The 23976-nt window shown below is 38.1% G+C and overlaps 1 protein-coding gene across 1 annotated transcript in view; it reads right to left on the bottom strand.

Moving 5' to 3' along the window:
- LOC103506208 overlaps positions 1-20815 on the bottom strand; it is a 46091-nt gene extending 25276 nt beyond the window's left edge. The window contains exons 1-11 of the mRNA XM_026821323.1: positions 20591-20815; positions 19359-19542; positions 18743-18901; positions 15843-16044; positions 14933-15118; positions 6279-6476; positions 3826-4099; positions 3345-3590; positions 2516-2714; positions 974-1184; positions 157-326 (exon numbers count right to left, since the gene is read on the bottom strand). Coding sequence (XP_026677124.1) covers positions 157-326; positions 974-1184; positions 2516-2714; positions 3345-3590; positions 3826-4099; positions 6279-6476; positions 14933-15118; positions 15843-16044; positions 18743-18901; positions 19359-19542; positions 20591-20815 — 2254 coding nt within the window. The remainder of the gene's footprint in view (positions 1-156; positions 327-973; positions 1185-2515; positions 2715-3344; positions 3591-3825; positions 4100-6278; positions 6477-14932; positions 15119-15842; positions 16045-18742; positions 18902-19358; positions 19543-20590) is intronic.
- Positions 20816-23976: the final 3161 nt, after the last annotated feature.

Genomic DNA, 23976 nt, shown 5'->3' with positions numbered 1-23976 from the left:
GAGGCCGGTTTTTTTTTTTTTTTTTTTTAGATCAGACAGACCTTACGGAGACCAGTTTTTTTTTCAGATCAGACAGACCGTATGGAGATTATTACTATTTTACTTTGAACAGACCTTAGTACAGCGTCTTGACAACTACACCACCGAGTGGCTTACCTATTATGAGTACAGGGGGGAGGGGCATATCTGACGGGGCGGTTATGGCGGCTACAGCCTCTTTCTGTTTGGAATTGAGTTGTGAGGCGAGGGCGGAACTCAGGGTGGAATTCACGGGGATGTGCGGCTCAACGTAGGTGTCGGGAAATATGATGCGGAAATCCGCAACACTGGAAATCAAAAGAAAAAATTGGCAACACTGTGTATGGGACAGAATAAATTGTTACTGACAACAGTGGAAATAGGAAGAAAAATAAAATAAAACTAATTACAAAGACCAATGAAAAGAAATGAAATCCCCCTTGAATACATTGCTGTGAAACCAAAGACCCAAATTTCCCGTTTAATAAATCAAAAATCAATGTCGGAAACGGGAAAAACAAGGAAGGATAAATTAACATTGCTAACAGTGGAATTAGGGAAAATAAAACTAATTACAAAGACCAATGAAAAGAAATGAAATCCCCCTTGAATACATTGCTGTGAAACCAAAGACCCAAATTTCCCGTTTAATAAATCAAAAATAAAAAAAAAATCAAAGAGACTAAACAAAGGTAATAAGATCTACCTTAAAAACACAAATGTGAAAGTAAAGAGCCAAATTCAATTCCAAAAAGATCGACTTTGTGTGATTTGAAAATGAGACCACAAATGACTTCTGTTGTTGACTTGAAAGAAAAAAAAATATAGGAAATAATTGAACCCAGATTTTTTTCTTCTCTTTGATCAATCAATTTCTTTCTGGTTTCTGAATAATTAATTTTCTTCTGGTTTTTGAAGAATCAATTTATTCTTCCTCTTCCACCCAACCACTCACCTGTCTATTGCCTGATGCCACTCACAATACGGCACTCGGTTGAGCTGAAACTGCACGTCCATGGTCACGTCCGTGTTCTTCTTCAGCTTGAGCGAGGTCACCGTTGTGGACGACACGCGCAAGTAGATCACATTCTTGCCCTTGTCCTCAATGTAAACTTCGTGGACCATTCGCTTTCCTTCGGGGTCTACATTGGAACTTTCGTCAATATCTGTGGACAAAAACAGTAGAATAGTAAATAAAGTAGAATAGTCTACTGTGGACAAACATTAAGGTAAAGACCCAAAAATCGTCATTGTACTAATAATTGTCACTTGATTTTGTTCAGCAGGATAGTAATTAAGGGAGGTCTACAGTTGTCTGTATTGGAACTCTCGTCAATATCTGTGGACAAAAAGTTAAAAGACCCAATAATCGTTTTTGTACTAGAAATCGTCACTTGATTTTGTACGTTAGAATAGTAAATAAGTGAGGTCTACTTTGGAAATCTCGCCAATATCTGTGGTCAAACACAATAGAATAGTAAATAAGAGAGGTCTACAGTTGTGGACGCGCAAGTAGATCCCATTCTTGCCCTTGTCCTCAATGTAGACCTCATGGACAATCCGCTATCCTTCGGGCTCTACATTGGAACTTTCGTCAATGTCTGTGGACAAAATCAGTAGAAGACCCAATAATCGTCATTGTACTAATAATCGTCACTTGACTTTGTACGTTAGAATAGTAAATAAGGGAGGTATACAGTTGTCTACATTTGAATTTTCGTCAATATCTGGGGACAAACATTAACACACCCAATAATCGTTATTGTACTAATAATCGTCACTTTTTGATTTTGTACGGTAGAATAGAAAATAAGGGAGGTCTACAGTTGATCAAAATAGTGCCTAGTTTCAAATCGCAAATATTTCTTCTTTTCGTTTGCCTTTTCCCGTGTACAGACGGGGTCGGCATTTTTTGTCAGGGTGATCGCTTTTGGGCTGACATTTGGTTTTGGCAAAAAAAAAAAAAAAAAAAAAAAAAAAAATAGTGGATTACCTTCGCACTCAACCTATTTCTTTAGCAAGGGGAATTTCAAGCTGACATCTTCCCTGTTAAAAGTCCCAAAGCCAAACTACTTAATATCTTCACTTTCAGCGAGGGGCAAGGCTATGGTCATTTGGTCAAGGCTCCCTTGAGGCCATTTCTACGTACTTACGAGCAAGGTTGATTTTATTCTCTTCGGTTGGGACTAACCTTAGGTCGACTTTATTATTATTATTATTATTATTATTATACAATTGAATCAAACTTTATTTACAGATACAGATGGTAACAATATAAATACAAAATATAAATACAAAATAAAGTTTGATCAAGGGTGGGGTTAATGCCTAAGGCATTCTCTACCATAAACAAAGGGTCTTGGCAGCGCAAGCTGAATCGACCAGGTCATTCATTTATTGGATTGAAATTTACAAATATAAAATAAAAAGAATAAACTTCGTAGTGGAAGTACAATTAAAAGCTAGATAAAAAAAAAGGAAGGTAAAAAGGACTCACCTGAGAAGAACACATAAGCACAATTGTTGAGAATAAGTCTACCCGCTGACGTGTCCTCGGAAATGTCCTTGCCTAGGTTCATCACAGCAAACAGCTCTCCGCTTTGGGCGTACTTGGCCGTGCTCCCTGCCACGCCACTTGGGGAGAGCAAGTAACAGTCGACCAGCTTCAGCTTGGCACGCAGATTGTATCGGGCTACCTACGGGAACAGCACAAAACACACACGGAAAAAGAGAAAATTTAGTTTAAATTCTATATTATTATCAGTTTATCACAGAAACTAAATATGGACATTGCCAAGCTCCCTGTTATCTCACTCGGGGAGAGCAAGTAACAGTCGACCAGCTTCAGCTTGGCACGCAGATTGTATCGGGCTACCTATGGGAACAGCACAAAACACACGAAATTTAGTTTCTTATTCACAACAAACTCTTCACTTTGGGCTCCAACCTTTTTCAGAGAGAGTGATCAAGACCGCCCATTCAACCAAAATTTCCAATGATTCGATCCCAGCTCTTCCATGTAGAGAGTCAGAGTTCTTAACCCCTCGGCTACAGACGAAACATGGACAATTTTGTGGTCTTTGTCTTTACTAAATAACAAGACTCTATTGGTTATAATATAATTTACAGATTTACACAATACAATAATGATTACAATCAAAGGACGAAATATATTGCCAAAGGCAATCTTGGCAATCTTTACCATTCAATCCTGTGTATTTACTTACACAAATCTTACTCCCTTATTTTTAAATACTTGTTCATAATTATCTCTGAGTGAGGGAGAAAGTGTGTGGATAGCACAAATCTCACTCTCTATTACTTACTTGTTCATATCGCGCCATCTCTTCAACATAGAGCAGCTCATGCATGCGTGGCTTATAGTTGTACCGGGTCAGTCGTCGCTCCTCTATCGTGCTCTGAGTGAGGGAGAAAGTGTGTGCTCGGGGCGGTGGATAGAGCGCACAAATCTTGCTCCCGGATTCGGAATCAACATTGACGGCGGTGGAGGTGAATTTGACTATGGACACAGATTCGGGCTCCCAGCGCTCAGCATTCGATAGGACTAGCTCCTGGGGAGAGAATCAATTGGTTGGATGCATTAAAACTTGAGGACAAACCTCTCTTTTCCCTCTCACAAAAATCCTTTGAACTGATCTTTTATGGATTTCTAACACTAGGAAAAAAAGAAAGAAAAACAAATGCTGGGTCAACACGAGAACACCAGAAAATAACCTGTTGAAATATTTGCAATCAAAAAACGAGTACAAATTTTCGTCGATGGTGAGCATCGAACCCGGGACTTACTTTCTTAATCTCCTTGATTTTCTCCACATGATCAATGGGAATGACATCCACGCACAAATGTTTCACCAGAACCGGATCCGAACCCAGGTCCACCACCAAACTCTGCCGGAAAGTCCCATATATCTCCGTCGAAAAAGAGACGCGGATGACGTGTTCGAACCGCGTCTCCGCGTCGAGTGGGGGCGGAGGCAACGCGGACAGCCACTCCTGATCGTTATCGCCTAGCTCGTGCGTGATGGCAGCCGCGTGCGTGAGGTCTTGCGTGGAGAGTGCTCTGTAGAGTTGAAGATAAAAGTTGAAGTTATGGGTACCTATGATGTGATTTTTGGTATGTTTGTAAAATTAGGTGTTATTTGTTCATGCCCATAAATTCATATCGGCTTTCGGCCGCTGATCTTGCTAATAGATCTGTTATTAAGCATAGTTGCGGCCTTCGGCCGGTGGCAAGGCCAGTGTAATTCGTTTCGTTAATGCATAAAAGGCAATGCGGGCTATATAAGCTTAGTTAAAAAATAAATATAATGCGGCCTTCGGTCGCTATTTTTGATCATGTATTGTAAGCTGGCTTTGGTTAAATTCATTTCAATAAATTAAAATAAAAGTACCAACGTGTACCTCTGCACTATTATTTTAGGATGGGGGGGTCTTATGGGAAAAATTTAAAACAAGATATCTACTGTACTCAATATTGGATGAGTGATTTCAAGGATGTTAACTTCAGTGGAAAAATATTTTAAAAGATTCAAGTATTTTGCTCCTCCCCCCCAGGGGTAACTGTTCGCAGTTATACGGGAATTGGCGCTCCCGGGGTCCCGAGCAAGTAGTTGATGTAGACTGGTTGGTCAGTTACAACTTGACGTCCCAGGTAGTAGTGTAAATAAAAATAAATATTACACGAAGCATCAACTGCAAACAAAACCCTAGAGATCGGCTAATCCCTGCTCTAGTTTTAAAATGATTCAGAGAAATCAACCTCGCCTCGGAACCAGGACTGAATCTACCAGACTGTGCCCTGGGACTCGAACTCGGATAAGATTTGGAACCTGGAACATTAAGACGTTGACTGGAAAGGAGGAGGAATTGGTGGCGGAGATGATGAAATATAAAGTACAGATCATGGGATTAAGTGAAGTCAAAAAGAAAGGCAAAGGAGAAGCAACTCTTCACGAAAGATACAAACTCAAATACTCGGGATTACCAACAGACAATAACACAGCACAGGGAGTAGCATTTATATGGACTTGTGTTCACCCAGCACCTGAATAGGAAGTATTGTGTCTCTTATTCTCCATGAAATGAGGAACATACATTGGAATGGGCATGTTACAACACAGACCACATGAGTACTGCAGCATGTGTTCCATTGCTGTAAAATAAAAAATGGCGATGAAAATTGGTTTAAATTTACACTTACCAAATGAGAGTAGACTGAATCAACACCAGATGAATAAAATATGATTGATCCAAATGGAACTATCACTATAGATAGGTACTGTAGACTATGACAATATTTATATCAGCAATTTAAACATAGGGGGTACTTATTAAAACACCAAAAGCACAAATTTACACTGGACTCAATTAATTAAACAAAATATGACATTTAGATCAATATAAAAAAATATAGCTATTTATGTCAGGTAAGTTATGGTTATGGTTAATAGAATTAAATTTAACACACAAAGATTTTTGACGGAGAGAAAAACAACACGTAAACACAGATTTTAACACAGAATATTGAATTAAACTTAATTGGTAACTATGAATTAATCTTTAATCAGGTAGCTCTCAAATTGAACTTTTTTTTACATCTTTATTTTATTAAACTCACAGCTTTAACAGGTTACTTCACGGAAAATTATGTTTCAATCATAAACACTTGCAAACACATGCCAATCTTACACAAGTAATTATTGATATTTTTTACAGTAATAAAAGTTCAACCAAACAACAACCCAACTATTCCAGGCAGCCGCCAACAAAGTCATAATAGCCACCAACATCCGAACCGGATAGGCACGTAAAGATAAAAAAAGAATCCTTCAACAGCTTATACCATCATCTTTGACACGGCCGGGCGGCCATTCAGACTGCTCTTTACTGGATAAGACGCAAAATAAATTAAAGTAAAAAGGAATTTTAATAAAATTGTGTTCAGCATAAATGCTTGTCAGTCAGTCTTGCTTAATATACTACGTTAACTTTTATGACTTGATAAATGCTTGTCAGTCTTGTCTCAAATGTCTCAAAGTAAAAAGGAATTTCAATTGTGTTCAGCATAAATGCTTGTCAGTCAGTCTCGCTTAATATACTACGTTAACTTTTGTGACTTGACTTGGACTCAAACCATCAACCTCCAGATCCAGAGTTCACCGTGTTAACCTCTACACCAGTGAGGTTGGTTAAGTAAATTGAAGAAAGTAAGTGGAGAAGTTATTGAGGTGTTCACTTACTCGAATTTGAAATGGTTCCTATGCGCGTCCTGGAGGAGGGCCACCGCCTTGATGGTCCTGTTGGTCCGGACCGTGAACGTCCAGCTCTTGTCACTGACCTTTGAGGAAACAGACGTCACCATCGGGTGATCGCACGTCACTTCCACGTCTTCAATGTCTTCCCGCAGAACCTTGTCGGGACACGAGGACTGCACCCAGCTGAAAGAGGAAAAGAGGAAGCAACAAAATTAATAACTATTGGGGAGAAAACAAATGAATAATAGTGAAGCATTTAGTAGATTATTCAAAAAAGAGAAAAATGATTCAGAAAATAAATACGGTAAAAAATATCGTTGATAACTGTGGTGAGTGATCGCACATTACTTCCACATCTTCCATGTCTTCCCGCAACACCTTGTCTGGAGATGAAGATTGTACCCAGCTGCCAAGATGAGAGGGGAAGCAACAAAATGAATAATAATCAATCAATAGTGTAATAAATCACTTTCGAGGAAACAGACATCACTATCGGGTGATAGCACGTCACTTCCATGTCTTTAGTATCTTCCCGGAGAACCTTGTCGGGACATGAGGATTGCTCCCAATGTTGAGGGAAAAAAAGGGAAACCTACCAAAAGAATTGAAAATTGTGGTTAAAATTCAAGGATATGCAAAAAAGAAGAATAAAAAATAAAATAAAAATAAGAACAAAAAAGATTCACCACCGTTTTTATTTCGTTGCAATGAAACAACTGCTACATTAGACGCTTGTGGTCTGTGTCGTAGAATGGTTCGTTGCCGGCCGACGGGGAACATGTGCGCCGAGTGCGGACCGTGCTCAGGAAAATGGCCCGGAACTGTTTGCCTGGTGGAGGAGAGAGCGAGTCGCATTAGTGCATCGCGCGTCATCGAAATACATATTTTTTAGCTATTTACATATTTTTTATTATCACTTATTAGGTACATGAGTACGAGACATTACTCACTGATTAACCGCCGTATGTATGAAGTCTAAAGATAAACTTTAGTTTAACTTGAAATGAAAATCTTGCCAAATTTCATGAAATCTAGCCAGTTATCTCAAGAAATGACATGAAATTGGCGACATTGTTCGTCTTAAGTTAAACTAAAGTTTAACTTTGGCTTTCATACATACGACGGTAAGTATATTTTTATGGTTATTGTGTATCTTTTTACTGGTAGCCTAGTTAATTTGTTGCCTGTTTGCCCTTTGATTTATTTTATATTCTATATCTTACCTTGTACATTTAACACGCGTTCCACAGATATACCGCCGATTCGTCTCTTCCTCAGTTGTAATTCTAACCACCTGGTCTACAGCATATAATATATCTTACCTTGTACATTTAACACGCGTTCCACGGATATACCGCCCATTCGTCTCTTCCTCAGTTCACTCCTAATCCGGACCACCTGGTCTGCATACGGCGTCATAATACCGATAGCGTGCTCGTCCAGTTTACCCCATGCTGACGGCCATTTCTTCTTCAGCTCGGACACTCGCTCTACCACCTCGTACACCTGCGGGTTAAAAACGGATTAAGTTAAACACGTTGAAACTTTGCCAAATAAAATTACAGTAGAACCTCGATTATTAGGACTAATTAGGACCGAGGGTAGTTGAAATGAAATTCTGTGTAAGAGGTTCCGTATAAAACAATGAAAATAGGGTAAAAAATATTTCTAAATAACTTAATAGTCAAAATACACAAAATTATCTCTAAAGATTTTTTTCTGCGCGTTCAAATCCTTCCAACTTGGGATTTCCAAGTTGTAAAGACCCAAAAATCGTCATTGTACTAATAATTGTCACTTGATTTTGTTCAGCAGGATAGTAATTAAGGGAGGTCTACAGTTGTCTTTATTGGAACTCTCGTCAATATCTGTGGACAAAAACAGTAGAAGATCCAATAACCGTCATTGTACTAATAATCGTCACTTTTTTCATTTTGTACGGTAGAATAGAAAATAAGGGAGGTCTACAGTTGATCAAAATAGTGCTTAGTTTCAAATCGCAAATATTTCTTCTTTTCGTTTAACATATTCAGGAAAGTACCCAATCAAATCTAGTACCTTTTGAAAATTACATATCAGAAAATGAGAAATTTTCTAGCTATTTAGAACGATTTACGAATTACTGTGCTATGAAAAACATAACTTCTAATGAGAAAAAAGCACAGCTCTTGTGTGTATCAATAGGCTCTCTACATTATAACAACCTGGTAGCCTTATTGGGTCAAGCCACATTACTTCCCATTTAGGTGCTGGGTCAACACGAGAACACCAGAAAGTAACCCGTTGAAATATTTGCAATCAAAAAACGAGTACAACCTGCCTCGGTGGTGTAGTGGTCAAGACGCTCGCCTGGTAATCAGGAGGTGCCAAAAAAAAAAAAAAAAAAAAAAAAAAAAATAGTGGATTACCTTCGCACTCAACCTATTTCTTTAGCAAGGGGAATTTCAAGCTGACATCTTCCCTGTTAAAAGTCCCAAAGCCAAACTACTTAATATCTTCACTTTCAGCGAGGGGCAAGGCTATGGTCATTTGGTCAAGGCTCCCTTGAGGCCATTTCTACGTACTTACGAGCAAGGTTGATTTTATTCTCTTCGGTTGGGACTAACCTTAGGTCGACTTTATTATTATTATTATTATTATTATTATACAATTGAATCAAACTTTATTTACAGATACAGATGGTAACAATATAAATACAAAATATAAATACAAAATAAAGTTTGATCAAGGGTGGGGTTAATGCCTAAGGCATTCTCTACCATAAACAAAGGGTCTTGGCAGCGCAAGCTGAATCGACCAGGTCATTCATTTATTGGATTGAAATTTACAAATATAAAATAAAAAGAATAAACTTCGTAGTGGAAGTACAATTAAAAGCTAGATAAAAAAAAAGGAAGGTAAAAAGGACTCACCTGAGAAGAACACATAAGCACAATTGTTGAGAATAAGTCTACCCGCTGACGTGTCCTCGGAATGTCTACCGCGGCTGTTCTACTACCTAACCTCTTCTGGGCTTTCAAGATAGCAACGAGTGTCCATGATAAAGTAAGTCTAATTAATATCTTCACTTTCAGCGAGGGTCAGGGCTATGGTCATTTGGTCAAGGCTCCCTTGAGGCTTGAGGCCATTTCTACGTACTTACTAGCAAGGTTGATTTTATTCTCTTGGGTTGGGACTAACCTTAGGTCGACTTCGTAGTGGAAGTACCATTAAAAGCTAGGTAAAAAGGACTCACCTGAGAAGAACACATAAGCACAATTGTTGAGAATAAGTCTACCCGCTGACGTGTCCTCGGATATGTCCTTGCCTAGGTTCATCACAGCAAACAGCTCTCCGCTTTGGGCGTACTTGGCCGTGCTCCCTGCCACGCCACTTGGGGAGAGCAAGTAACAGTCGACCAGCTTCAGCTTGGCACGCAGATTGTATCGAGCTACCTACGGGAACAGCACAAAAGACACACGGAAAAAGAGAAAATTTAGTTTAAATTCTATATTATTATCAGTTTATCACAGAAACTAAATATGGACATTGCCAAGCTCCCTGTTATCTCACTCGGGGAGAGCAAGTAACAGTCGACCAGCTTCAGCTTGGCACGCACATTGTATCGGGTTTTTTTTTTTTTTTTTTTTTTTTACGCCGGACGCGTTCTCTACCACCTAACCCTTAGAACTCCAGTATTATGTGGTCAAATTCTCAAATAAAATGAGGACAATATTCCATGCCTCGGCTGGGTTCGAACCCACGCCCTCCTGTTTACCACTGCCTTGACCACTACACCACCAAGGCAGATTCATAACCGGATTAAGTTTTTTTTTTTTCAAGTACCTAGCTACTTAAAAAATAATGTTCATGGCTTAGATAATCCACCTGTTGATACAAATTTAGAAGTATAGCAAGTGTGCACGTCCAAACTGAGATTTCTTTGGTTGAATATGAAAAAAAGTCATATACTAAAATACGGCCAAAGTGGTCCATGGCAGCAAGACTAGACGTCTGGAGTGGAATCTCTTTTGTTGAATTTAAACAAGCTGAGCCCGTCCCCCCGGGAACCATTTTCGCGATCCTGGTAAAAAGACCTTTAATTTGATATATAGATCGACCAGGTTTGGATAAGTCCTCCTATGGGAACAGACAGACTGACAGACAGAAACATCAGACGACACCGAAGCGAATACAATAGTCCGTCCCTTATACCTTTTTATTACTATTGTAATAATAAAGGAAGGACGGACTAAAAAAGGCACAGAATAAAATACGGGTTATTTTTCTCACCTATAATTATCGGCAGTAAAGCCGCGTGGAGGTGGTCGCCACTTCCAGTCACGTCCTTCGTCCGACATGATCACCATCTGATGCGATTCCGAGCCACAGTGCGATCGTAGCGCTATCTTGTCCGAGAAGCTCAAACTACAGTAGACACAATTGTAACTCGTAGCGCCTCCCGAAATGGATCGTTCCCCCATTGACTTATCACCTGGTGGCAGAAATTAGAAACAAGTTTAATAAATAGAAAGAAAAAGAAATGGATCGCTCCCCCCATTGACTTATCACCTGGTGGCAGAAATTAGAAACAAATTTAATAAATAGGAAGAAAAAGAAATGGATCGTTCCCCCATTGACTTATCACCTGGTGGCAGAAATTAGAAACAAATTTAATGAATAGAAAGAAAAAGAAATGGATCGTTCCCCCCATTGACTTATCACCTGGTGGCAGAAATTAGAAACAAATTTAATAAATAGAAAGAAAAAGAAATGGATCGTTCCCCCCATTGACTTATCACCTGGTGGCAGAAATTAGAAACAAATTTAATCAATAGAAAGAAAAAGACTTTGGTAAATTGAAATAGGCAGAAATTTCTAGTGCAATCGCAGCACTATCTTATCCGAAAAGCTCAAACTAAAGTAGATTGGTGGCAGAAATTAGAAACAAATTTAATAAATAGAAAGAAAAAGAAATGGATCGTTCCCCCATTGACTTATCACCTGGTGGCAGAAAATAGAAACAAATTTAATAAATATAAAGAAAAAGAAATGGACCGCTCCCCCCATTGACTTATCACCTGGTGGCAGAAATTAGAAACAAATTTAATAAATAGAAAGAAAAAGAAATGGATCGTTCCCCCATTGACTTATCACCTGGTGGCAGAAATTAGAAACAAATTTAATAAATAGAAAGAAAAAGAAATAGATCGTTCCCCCATTGACTTATTACCTGGTGGCAGAAATTAGAAACAAATTTAATAAATAGAAAGAAAAAGAAATAGATCGTTCCCCCATTGACTTATTACCTGGTGGCAGAAATTAGAAACAAATTTAATAAATAGAAAGAAAAAGAAATAGATCGTTCCCCCATTGACTTATTACCTGGTGGCAGAAATTAGAAACAAATTTAATAAATAGAAAGAAAAAGAAATGGATCGTTCCCCCATTGACTTATCACCTGGTGGCAGAAATTTGCGTCGATGCCAAATCAAAATGGATCGAAGTGCGAATGATAAAGAACGCACCTACCAGTTCAAGTACAATAGAATTACTTGAAAATATTTTCTCCAGTCACGGTTATCCTGTTGTTCTTGTGAGTGATAATCATTCTATTTTCCAGAGTGAACAATTTCATACCTACTGCACTGATCGAGGTATCTTCCAAAAATTCATCGCTCCAGGACATCCGGCTACAAACGGATTGGCTGAAAGAAACGTTCAAACGTTGAAAAACCGACTCAAGACAATGGCTCAAGACTCAACACCTCTACACATCAAACTTCAAGAAATTCTACTTCGATATCGAGCTACGCCACTAGCGTGTGGTAAAACTCCTGCCGAGTTATATTTGAAGAGGAATGTACGAATTCGACTCGATGCAGTATTTCCTTACCGACCTCAACCTACGAGTGACTATTCAAAACCCATCCGTTCATTACAAGAGGGGGAGAGAGTCCAAGTGAGACTTTTTCTCCATAATAAGTACACATGGGAATTTGGTACTGTAACCAAATGTCTAGGTACTCGCCATTACTTGGTAATGCTCGACACTGGAAGGACAATAAAACGTCATATCAACCAGCTACGTCCTACTCTAGTGCCGAAGAAGAAAACTGTTACATTCAAACCACCTCAGTTGTTCAATGTACCTCGTATTCCACAGTTGGAGTTACCAGTTCCACCTCCACAATCATCTGTTAGACAACCAGATCCTCCAGCTGTAGTCGAGTTACCTGCCGCTCATGATACACCGCCTGCATCTGGTCGTCCTGTACGGAATCGCCGTCCTCCAGTCCGATATGGGGATTATATCATGTATTAGATGATTAGATCTCATGTGACATGTGTGGTTCCATATTAGGAGGGGAGATTGTTGTATCCATGACAACCAATTCAATATCTCAATCGATATTGTTAGATTTTCCCAGTCCAGTCTGTCCAGTTTTTCAATTGCATTTTTCGACTCTCAAAAAAATGTTCTCTTTCTCACATAGCTTTTTCCTGTTCAAAACCTTACCACTCGTCTTTTCATTTCAATACACACATTAAATTCATAAAACTGCTCATTTGTGACAGTTCCTTTTAGCAATTTTTCATTGTCATGGCTTCTGAATTAGTACCAAAGTTGCTTACCCAAGCAGATTCTGAACCATCCAGATGAGATAAGCTATTCTTGTTCATGGACATGTGCGTAAATTTAGGACCTTGTTGCTGCTGTGGTGGTGCCATCTGACCACCATTCCCATTTACCATTCGTACAACCATTTGAACTCGTTCTAACATCTTCAGGGCCTCGGCATTGACACCTAGGATAATAAATGAGACATAGAGTAATTTTGACTTGGTGAAGTAGTTCATTAGTTGTAACTAATGCCTATCAATAATTTCATAACATATTTTGCCTATTAATAATTTCATCAATTTTTTCTCAAGAGTTTGTCTTCAATTAATCTGGAGATGAGTAAACATTCTGGAACAAGACCCTACTGCAGATTTTTACAGGCTTCATTTGTACCGGACACTATAATAAATAATAGAATAGAATAGAATAGAATATACCTTGTTAATACTACCAGCATAGGACTGAAAAGTCCCTTTACTCTTGCAGTTTAAACAAGGTCTTATATATTTGATTGGTAATAACATTACATTTTATGGAACAAGACCTGTTTAAATTAAAAAATAATAATAATAAACATAATGACCTATTGAATTAGTCCAAAAAACTGTGAATGTACTATTAGCTACAGGAAAATAGAAGCATAAAAAAATATTGATGCTCATTTCTCAACACTATCAGCATAATCTCACCTCCGTTAAGCATTTAGTAGATTATTCAAAAAAGAGAAAAATGATTCAGAAAATAAATACGGTAAAAAATATCGTTGATAACTGTGGTGAGTGATTGCACATTACTTCCACATCTTCAATGTCTTCCCGCAACACCTTGTCTGGACATGAAGATTGTACCCAGCTGCCAAGATGAGAGGGGAAGCAACAAAATGAATAATAATTAATCAATAGTGTAATAAATCACTTTCGAGGAAACAGACATCACTATCGGGTGATAGCACGTCACTTCCATGTCTTTAATATCTTCCCGGAGAACCTTGTCGGGACATGATTGCTCCCCATGTTGAGGAAAAAAAAAGGGAAAGCAACAAAAAGAATTGAAAATTGTGGTTAAAATTCAAGGATGTGCAAAAAAGAAGAATAAAAAATAAAATAAAAATAAGAACAAAAAAAGATTCACCACCGTTTTTATTTCGTAGCAATGAAACAACTGCTACATTAGACGCTTGTGGTCTGTGTCGTAGAATGCCCATCCCGTAGTATGCCTCTCATCAGATGGGTGAGAAGGGACACAATACTTCCTATTTAGGTGTTGGGTCAACACGAGAACACCAGAAAGTAACCCGTTGAAATATTTGCAATCAAAAAACGAGTACAAATTTTTGTCGATGGTGGTATTCGAACCCGGGACCTTCTGCATGGCAAGCAAGCGTATTACCACTGGATCAACCGTGCCCCCCGGTTATACTTTACGTGCCCCCCGTGCATTGGTTATACTTTCTAGCTTTCTATTACATTACATAAAAGAACGCCTAAGGCGTTAACCTCGCCTAGTGGTTGCCTTCCACTCAAGAGTCTATTATTATTATTATTATTATTACAAATTTTTGTCGATGGTGGGATTCGAACCCGGTACCTTCTGCATGGCAAGCAAGCGCGTTACCACTGGATCATATAGCATTGGGTTATACTTTCTAGCTTTCTTCTCAATTGCAGACACTTTCCTTCGAGCACAATTTATCAGAGGCCTGAAAGACAATTGGATTCGAGAGCAGCTTCTACAATCTACCGAGACGAAATTCAACAAGATCGTCGAGAAAGCGACAGCACTCGAAGCGTCACGTATTGAATGCAAGGAACTAGCATCAGCAGCAGCGTCTACTACGAACGGTCCACAGTTTGACTCCCAGGATGTACACAAAACATCTACACGCTCACGTTCGAGTTCCAGACATTACTCAAGGTCACGTAAGCCTTCTACTTCTAGTTACCCTAGTTCATTTCTATTACATTACATAAATCTATAAGGAGAAAGTATTAGACCTCTCTATTGCAATCGGTCTAATTTTCCAACTATTACTTACCGATCTAGCAGCTGCTCCGTGTACGATTTCCCATACAGCTCCTTTTCCGACGCCCGCTGCAATTTCATACGCCTATACTCGAACCTCTGTCTCCACTCGGCCAACTCTTCAGTACCATGGGCCTCAACACATTGCGCTCCGTAGCGGCACGCAGATTCACCTCCCTCCTCAAACCATTCGCATAGACTGAAGAGGAACAAAATAATAATAATCTCTTGAGTTGAAGGTAACCTATTAGTAAGTTTTTTTTTATTATTATTTTTTTTTTTTACGCCGGAGGCGTTCTCTACCACCTAACCCTTAGAACTCCAGTATTATGTGGTCAAATTCTCAAATACAATGAGGATAAAATTCCATGCCTCGGCTGGGTTCGAACCCACGCCCTCCTGTTTACCAGTGCCTTGACCACTACACCACCAAGGCAGATTCATAACCGGATCAAGTTTTTTTCCAAGTACCTAGCTAGTTAAAAAATAATGTTCGTGGCTTAGATAATCCACCTGTTGGTACAAATTTAGAAGTATAGCAAGTGTGGACGTCCAAACTGAGATCTCTTTGGTTAAATAAAAAAAAGTCATATACTAAAATACGGCCAAAGTGGTCCATGGCAGCAAAACTAGACGTCTAGAGTGGAATCTCTTTGGTTGAATTTAAACAAGCTGAGCCCGTCCCTCCGGGAACCATTTTCGTGATCCTGGTAAAAAGACCTTTAATTTGATATATAGGTCGACCAGGTTTGGATAAGTCCTCCTATGGGAACAGACAGACAGACTGACTGACAGACAGAAACACAGACGACACAGAAGCAAATACAATAGTCCGTCCCTTATACCTTTTTATTACTTTTGTAATAATAAAGGAAGGACGGACTAAAAAAGGCACAGAATAAATTACGGGTTATTTTTCTCACCTATAATTATCGGCAGTAAAGCCGCGTGGAGGTGGTCGCCACTTCCAGTCACGTCCCTCATCCGACATAATCACCATCTGATGCGATTCCGAGCCACAGTGCGATCGTAGCGCTATCTTGTCCGAGAAGCTCAAACTACAGTAGACACAATTGTAACTCGTAGCGCCTCCCGAAATGGATCGTTCCCCCATTGACTTATCACCTGGTGGCAGAAAATAAGAAACAAATTTAATGTAATGGAAACTAAAGTCAGGATTGATTCTAAAAATACGTGCATTCCTGGCCTTTTCGAAACTTGCGAAACGGAACCGGTTCTCGATGGCGGTGTCTTGAATTTCCGTGGTGGTTACAGCGGCTATGTTCACTTTCAAAAATCTGGGTGTGAAACAAGTCACACGCGACTTCCTCCTACTTGAATACTGCTTATGTGAGTGTTCTTTTACCCTAACCTTTACAATATCTCTAACCGTTTAGTCGATATAGCTGAAAACCGCCAAAAATCGGTCAAAATACCGCCAACCGCAGCACCTATCTCAACCAAACGTTTTGAGTTGCATCCTTGTCACATTTGTAAACTCCATACCGAATTTCAAGTCTCTAGCTCATACCGTTCCCGATATATTGTTAAATTACACCGAAAACCGCCAAAAAGCGGTAAAATGCCGCCAACCGTTGCACCGATCTTAACCAAAAGTTTCGTGTCGCATCCTTGTCACATTTGACAGCTACATACCAAATTTCAAGTCTCTAGCTCTTACCGTTCTCGAGATATTTTGTTTACAGACAGACAGACAGACACACAGACAGACACACAGACAGACAGACACACACACGGACCAATGGCTGAAACTTCGGATTTAGTCTCTAGGGACCTCAAAACGTGTTTTGGCACTAAAAACTAACCATCGAAATTTTGACCCGATTACATTACTTTCCTTCCTATAGGATAAGGAAAGTAATAAATGGATCGTTCCCCCATTGAATTATCACCTGGTGGCAGAAATTAGAAACAAATTTAATAAAGAAAAAGAAATGGATCGTTCCCCCATTGACTTATCACCTGGTGGTAGAAATTAGAAACAAATTTAATAAATAGAAAGAAAAAGACTTTGGTAAATTGAAATGGGCAGAAATTTCTAGTGCAATCGCAGCACTATCTTGTCCGAAAAGCTCAAACTACAGTAGACACAATTGTAACTGGTAGCTCCGCCCGAAATAGAACGTTCTCCCATTGACTTATCACCTGGTGAAGGAAATTGGAAACAAACAAGTAAACAGTAGAAAAAAAGACTTTGGTAAATTGAAATAGGCAGAAGTTTCCAAGTCACAATGTAAAATCTTGAAAAGGACATAACTCCGGATTGAGCTCAAACTTTCAAGATGGAAACTTTTCCATCAAAAATCGGCCGCCATTGGTGGCTTGGGGCTTAATACATGGGGAGTGTTTTTCACATTTTTCCCCCCCTTCATCAAGCTGTTTTCAAGAACCCCCTAGGACTTCAAAAACAACCTCCCGGGAATCCAGGAGGTAATAATAATAAAAAATAATAATAAGAGAATCGAGTTGGACATAATAATAACGTTTTAATTTCTCACCTGCAGGATTGTTACTGGAGGTGCCCGTTTCAATCGTGGAGGTGGTTCCGTTGTTCATGGAAGATTTGCGACTCAGACTGGATGTGTCTTCGGAGGAGGAGAGGGAGGTGGACACGGAGGAAGAGGACGGGGTCGAGGACAGTGTCATGGGGTTGTTGCCTGGAGGGGGAGAAGAAAATTTTATTGTTATAAAAATAAAGGTTCTCAAAGCTCCATAAAGGAAGAATAGAGGAATGTCATTAGAAGAATCTGGGCAACCTTTGGCTACGAAGACGCTACAACAATAATGATGATGATAACTTCTATTTCGTATGTAAATATGGTTGTAAGTAGTGAGTGCTTCTAAAAGCTACATACAATAAGACCTTAAATTTCCTCTCTACAAGAAAAAAAAAAAAAAAAAAAAAAAAAAAAAAAAAAAAAAAAAAAAAAAAAAAATAAAAAAAAAAAAAAAAAAAAAAAAAAAAACAAACAAACAAAACAAAACAGAACAAAATGGAAATGGGAAGACAAAAGCAAATGGTTCTTGGTTTTTAGAAAAGGTTTTAAAACGCCTGCCAAAACGAGGTGATAAAAGCACAGGAAACTCAACTAAAAAAATAATCATTTACTTAACTAAATAAAAAAATAATCATTTAGGAATAGAAAATTTACCTGGATCACTAGGTGTCGGGTAGCCATTGTTGAATGCTAACCCATTGGACATTGCCCCAGAGAGGGAACCTTGCTGTTGCTGCTGGTTGAGATAACTGCCTCCTCCATAGCCACTGTTCAAATCTAATAGGTTATCAAGCTGTTTGGACGACGGCAAATGACTGTTGGGCATTTCATGAGCCTGAGGAAGAGAAGAATAGAATAAAATAAACCTTGTTTATCCTGCTCGAATGAGACTAAAAAGTCCCTTTGGTGAAGGAAATTGGAAACAAACAAGTAAACAGTAGAAAAAAAGACTTTGGTAAATTGAAATAGGCAGAAGTTTCCAAGTCACAATGCGATTGCACTGTTATCTTGAAAGAAGAAAGAATTCAGACATTACAGAAGAACATGGAAAAATAAAATATTGAAAAGGACATAACTCCGGATTGAGCTCAAACTTTCAAGATGGAAACTTTTCCATCAAAAATCGGCCGCCATTGGTGGCTTGGGGCTTAATACATGGGGAGTGTTTTTCACATTTTTTCCCCCCTTCTTCAAGCTGTTTTCAAGAACCCCCTAGGACTTCAAAAACAACCTCCGAGGAATCCAGGAGGTAATAATAATAAGAGAATGGAGTTGGACATAATAATTAAGTTTTAATTTCTCACCTGCAGGATTGTTACTGGAGGTGCCCGTTTCAATCGTGGTGGTGGTTCCGTTGTTCATGGAAGATTTGCGACTCAGACTGGATGTGTCTTCGGAGGAGGAGAGGGAGGTGGACACAGAGGAAGAGGATGGGGTCGAGGACAGTGTCATGGGGTTGTTGCCTGGAGGGGGAGAAGAAAATTTTATTGTTATAAAAATAAAGAATAGAGGACTGTCAGTAGAAGAATCTGGGCAACCTTCGGGTACGAAGATGCAACAACAATAATACTGATAACTTCTATTTCGTATATAAATATGGTTGTAAGTAGTGAGTGCTTCTAAAAGCTACATACAATAAGAACTTAAATTTCCTCTCTACAAAAAAAAAAAAAAAAAAATCTCATATATACAAACAAAAAAAAACAAAAATATTCCCTTCTAAAAAAAAAAAAAAAAAAAAAAAAAAAAAAAAAAAAAAAAAACAATCAAACAAAATGGAAATGGGAAAACAAAAGCAAATGGTCTTTGGTTTTTAGAAAAGGCTTTAAAACGACTGCCAAAACAAGGTGATAAAAGCACAGGAAACTCTTTTTTTTTTACTAAATAAAAAAAATAATCATTTGGGAATGGAAAATTTACCTGGATCACTAGGTGTCGGGTAGCCATTGTTGAATGCTAACCCATTGGACATTGCCCCAGGGAGGGAACCTTGCTGTTGTTGCTGCTGGTTGAGATAATTGCCTCCTCCATAGCCACTGTTCAAATCTAATAGGTTATCGAGCTGTTTGGACGATGGCAAATGACTGTTGGGCATTTCATGAGCCTGAGGAAGAGAAGAATAGAATAAAATAAACCTCGTTTATCCTGCTCGAATGAGACTAAAAAGTCCCTTTACCCCAGCAGTCTAAACAAGGTCTCATTTATTTTATGGGTTTAGTAATATAGTACAACAAAGTTTATAACAGAAGACCTTGTTTAATTATAAAAGAAAAGAAAGAAATAGTAAGAATTATGACTAAGAAAGAAGGAGGAAGAGGGGGAAATGAAAACAAGGGCATTAATAGAAGAGACTTTGGTCTCTAGAAAACAAGAGACAATAGACTCAGAACAAGACTTTAATAAGAGAAGTTGGTCTTTTCTTGTATTGGTTGTATCACCCATAGCATAACTTTTAAAATGATAGTTCAATTCAAATGATAAAGGTCATGAGTTCAGTTACCACCCATGACAGATTTTATCCTGACCAAATAAGGTTCATTCTCAAAACCACTGGCTTTCTCACTTTCTCCTATCCTGTTTTACTTTTTTGTTTTGGGATAATAAGACCTTAGTTGTAACTTCAAAAAAAAAGAAGCTCCTGTTTGTGTTTAACCTAACTCTATAATAATACTGGTCACTGCTCATTTGTGAGAGCTCCTTTTGGCATTAAACACAACTCTATATTAACACTGTTCACTGCGTACGAAGATTTCTAGGTCTAGTTACCTACTACTCGAAATTCATACCTGACTTTTCTTCTATTTCATATCCATTACGCTGTCTACTGAACAACCAATTCAATATCTCAATCGATATTGTTAGATTTTCCCAGTCCAGTCTGTCCAGTTTTTCAATTGCATTTTTCGACTCTCAAAAAAATGTTCTCTTTCTCACATAGCTTTTTCCTGTTCAAAACCTTACCACTCGTCTTTTCATTTCAATACACACATAAAATGTTCTCTTTCTCACATAGCTTTTTCCTGTTCAAAACCTTACCACTCGTCTTTTCATTTCAATACACACATTAAATTCATAAAACTGCTCATTTGTGACAGTTCCTTTTAGCAATTTTTCATTGTCATGGCTTCTGAACTAGTACCAAAGTTGCTTACCCAAGCAGATTCTGAACCATCCAGATGAGATAAGCTATTCTTGTTCATGGACATGTGCGTAAATTTAGGACCTTGTTGCTGCTGTGGTGGTGCCATCTGACCACCATTCCCATTTACCATTCGTACAACCATTTGAACTCGTTCTAACATCTTCAGGGCCTCGGCATTGACACCTAGGATAATAAATGAGACATAGAGTAATTTTGACTTGGTGAAGTAGTTCATTAGTTGTAACTAATGCCTATCAATAATTTCATAACATATTTTGCCTATTAATAATTTCATCAATTTTTTCTCAAGAGTTTGTGAACTCGTTCTAACATCTTCAGGGCCTCGGCATTGACACCTAGGATAATAAATGAGACATAGAGTAATTTTGACTTGGTGAAGTAGTTAATTAGTTGTAACTAATGTCTATTAATAATTTCATAACGTATTTTGCCTATATTAATAATTTCATCAATTTTTTCTCAAGAGTTTGTCTTCAATTAATCTGGAGATGAGTAAACATTCTGAAACAAGACCCTGCTGCAGATTTTTACAGGCTTCATTTGTACCGGACACTATAATAAATAATAGGATAGAATATACCTTGTTTATACTACCAGCATAGGACTGAAAAGTCCCTTTACTCTCACAGTCTAAACAAGGTCTTATATATTTGATTGGTAATAACATTACATTTTATGGAACAGTAATCAAGGCCTGTTTAAATTAAAAAATAATAATAATAAACATAATGACCTATTGAATTAGTCCAAAAAACTGTGAATGTACTATTAGCTACAGGAAAATAGAAGCATAAAAAAAATATTGATGCTCATTTCTCAACACTATCAGCATAATCTCACCTCCGTTTAGGGATGGGTAAATATTCTCTGAGTCGATTCAAATATTCGAATATTTCAAAAGAATCGTGAATCGCGATTCTTAAATTCAAAGAATCGCGATTCTTTGAAGAGTCGCGATTCTTTGAAGAGTCGAGGTTGTACCTACGTTGCCGTGCCCTGTACAACTACAATTTTAGTTGTTTTTAGTTTTGTTTTTTCATTCCCCATTTTAGTCTCCCCCGCCTACAAAAGAATCGCGATTCTTTTAGAGTCGATTCTTTGAGTCGAATATTTGAAAAGAATCGAATCGTGGTATTCGAATATTCAAAAAGAGTCGAATATCCCATCCCTAATTAGGAAAAATATCCATTTCACATAAATAAAATACCCCTTTTGGCTCGGAAACTTTTCATAACCTCACAAAAAATAATAAAATTTCCCCCCAAAGTCAAATGAAAATCCCACGCGAGACGAAAATTCCCTGACAAATGAGCTCCCCATTCACAAGTGAGTTGGGTTTTGAAATCTCGCTTTCCCCCGAACGACACAAAATGTCCTTGTAGGCAATATAATTTAAATAAGAGTGTTCCCAATACGCAAGACACGATTTTTTTTCGGAACGACACAAAATGTCCTTTTAGGCAATGTAATCTAAACGAGAGTGTTCCCACTACGCACGACACGATTTTTTTTCTGGACGACAAGAGGAAACTCGTACAACATTATTGTCCGAAATTTCCAACATAGGAGTGGACCTCCCTGCTTTATAGGTTTTTTTGCATGGTTCTAGAGATTGGCTTTTGAGCTGTAACATTTCGCCTTTCGCCCTTTGGCTGTTTTTGTGTGCTTAGTTATGCTGCCCCCTAGTTTTCTCTTGTAAGGACATTCCCCTTACTTTTTCCTCCAGTGATATTTACTTTCCATTTCGTTCTTGGGTTTTGTTTTTGGATGCCTTTAGTTTATTTTTTAGCTAAATCCCCTTTAAGGGCGAGCTATTCATTTTTTCTTATTATTATAATTTTTGATCCCTTTATTTAGTTTAGTTTTCCTCGTTTTTTGATTCCTTTAGTTTAGTTTATTCTTTCTTTACCTTTGTTTCAGACGTTGGTTCCTCTCAGCCTTATGAAAAACTTTAGTTTTACAATTTTTTCCCCTTTTAAATTATTTTTTGTTTACATTTTTGAAAGGACTTTGCACACGATCACTACTTCGATGCCGATTGATTACAGAAGCCCGCGAATTTGAATTTTTAAGCCTACCCGATTACAAAAATGTCGAGAAAAAGAATGTTCGGACCGACTTTATTTATTTGATAGAGGTTTAACGTAACTGTATATAACTGCTAATGTTTCTAGAGGAGGGTGTTTTAGATTTCAGTCGGCGATAACCTACTGGCCTACTCACATTGACCTCACCCAACCCAAGTGAGGCTAGGGAAAGCCATCCGGATAATCCGGATATGTACCACGCACAACTTTGCTAAGCTACAATGACCCATTGGGAACAGGTTTATTCAAGGTGTCTTTGCCACAATGGTCTCAGAACTTTAAATAAAAATAATATCACTGGCTGAAATACCTATGAAGATAAATGACAATTAATTATTTATTTTTTATCAAAGTACAATATTTTAAGAATTACAAATGGTAGCTACTTTATTTAACCAGTGTAGGACTGAAAAAGTACCTACTAAAAATTTGAAAACTACAAGTCAACTATTAAGATTTGGATATTAAGTATTTTATTATTTTCTATCTATAGCAGATAATAATATGGTAGATAACTAAGAGAACTTTGCGGTTTATTTAATGATACATTTTGCAAATTATTCTTATTTTCAAGTATTATAAATTATAATACTGCAAGAAGGTTAGGAATGCTTTCATTCCGTAAATCTATTTAGGTACATTCTAAGAAGTATAGGGAGTGCTTTGTTTCGACTGTCAGCTTAGAACAAGTACATAATAGATTATACAAAAGCTTTGCTCTATGTATTCCGATGACAAAAGTGCAAATGCAAGAGAAACGTCCAACAACAGACCAACATTTAGTTAACATGAAACTGTAGGCCTGGCCCTAAAAGGGATCTTTATTATTTGAAATTACATAAAGGAACAAGGGCCTAATGGTCAAATCCTCACAACATTTTTACTTTCCTTATCCTATAGGAAGGAAAGTGAAGTAATCGGGTAAAATTTTCAACAACATAAATGGTATTCATCATTCTTCTACTCTTGACTTTTATCACTTGATACCTTGAGGGTTCAGATTTACAAATCTGGTCTCACTTTGAATCCAGGACCATGAGGTTCTCCAGTCAACGAGGTCAATCCATTGATAGGCTCACTGGCAAAACGACCACTCCTGGAAAGAAAAATAAAAGAAGTACAGAGGTTTTTTCCCTTCTTTTAAAGGAGACTGGATGGAAGAATGAACAAAGGTATTGAGGCAAAAGCCAGCAAGGGTTGTTGATGGTGGGACCACATAAAAAAAAAAAAATCTGGTGTGAACATCATCACACGACTTTCTATTACATTTGCGGAATACGAATTCGTT

The sequence above is a fragment of the Diaphorina citri genome, unplaced genomic scaffold (assembly GCF_000475195.1).
Source record: "Diaphorina citri unplaced genomic scaffold, Diaci psyllid genome assembly version 1.1 scaffold222, whole genome shotgun sequence".
In the NCBI taxonomy this organism is placed as follows: Eukaryota; Metazoa; Arthropoda; class Insecta; order Hemiptera; family Psyllidae; genus Diaphorina; species Diaphorina citri.
Note: the sequence above shows the minus strand (reverse complement) of the source record. Positions and strands in the feature narration are given on the sequence as shown.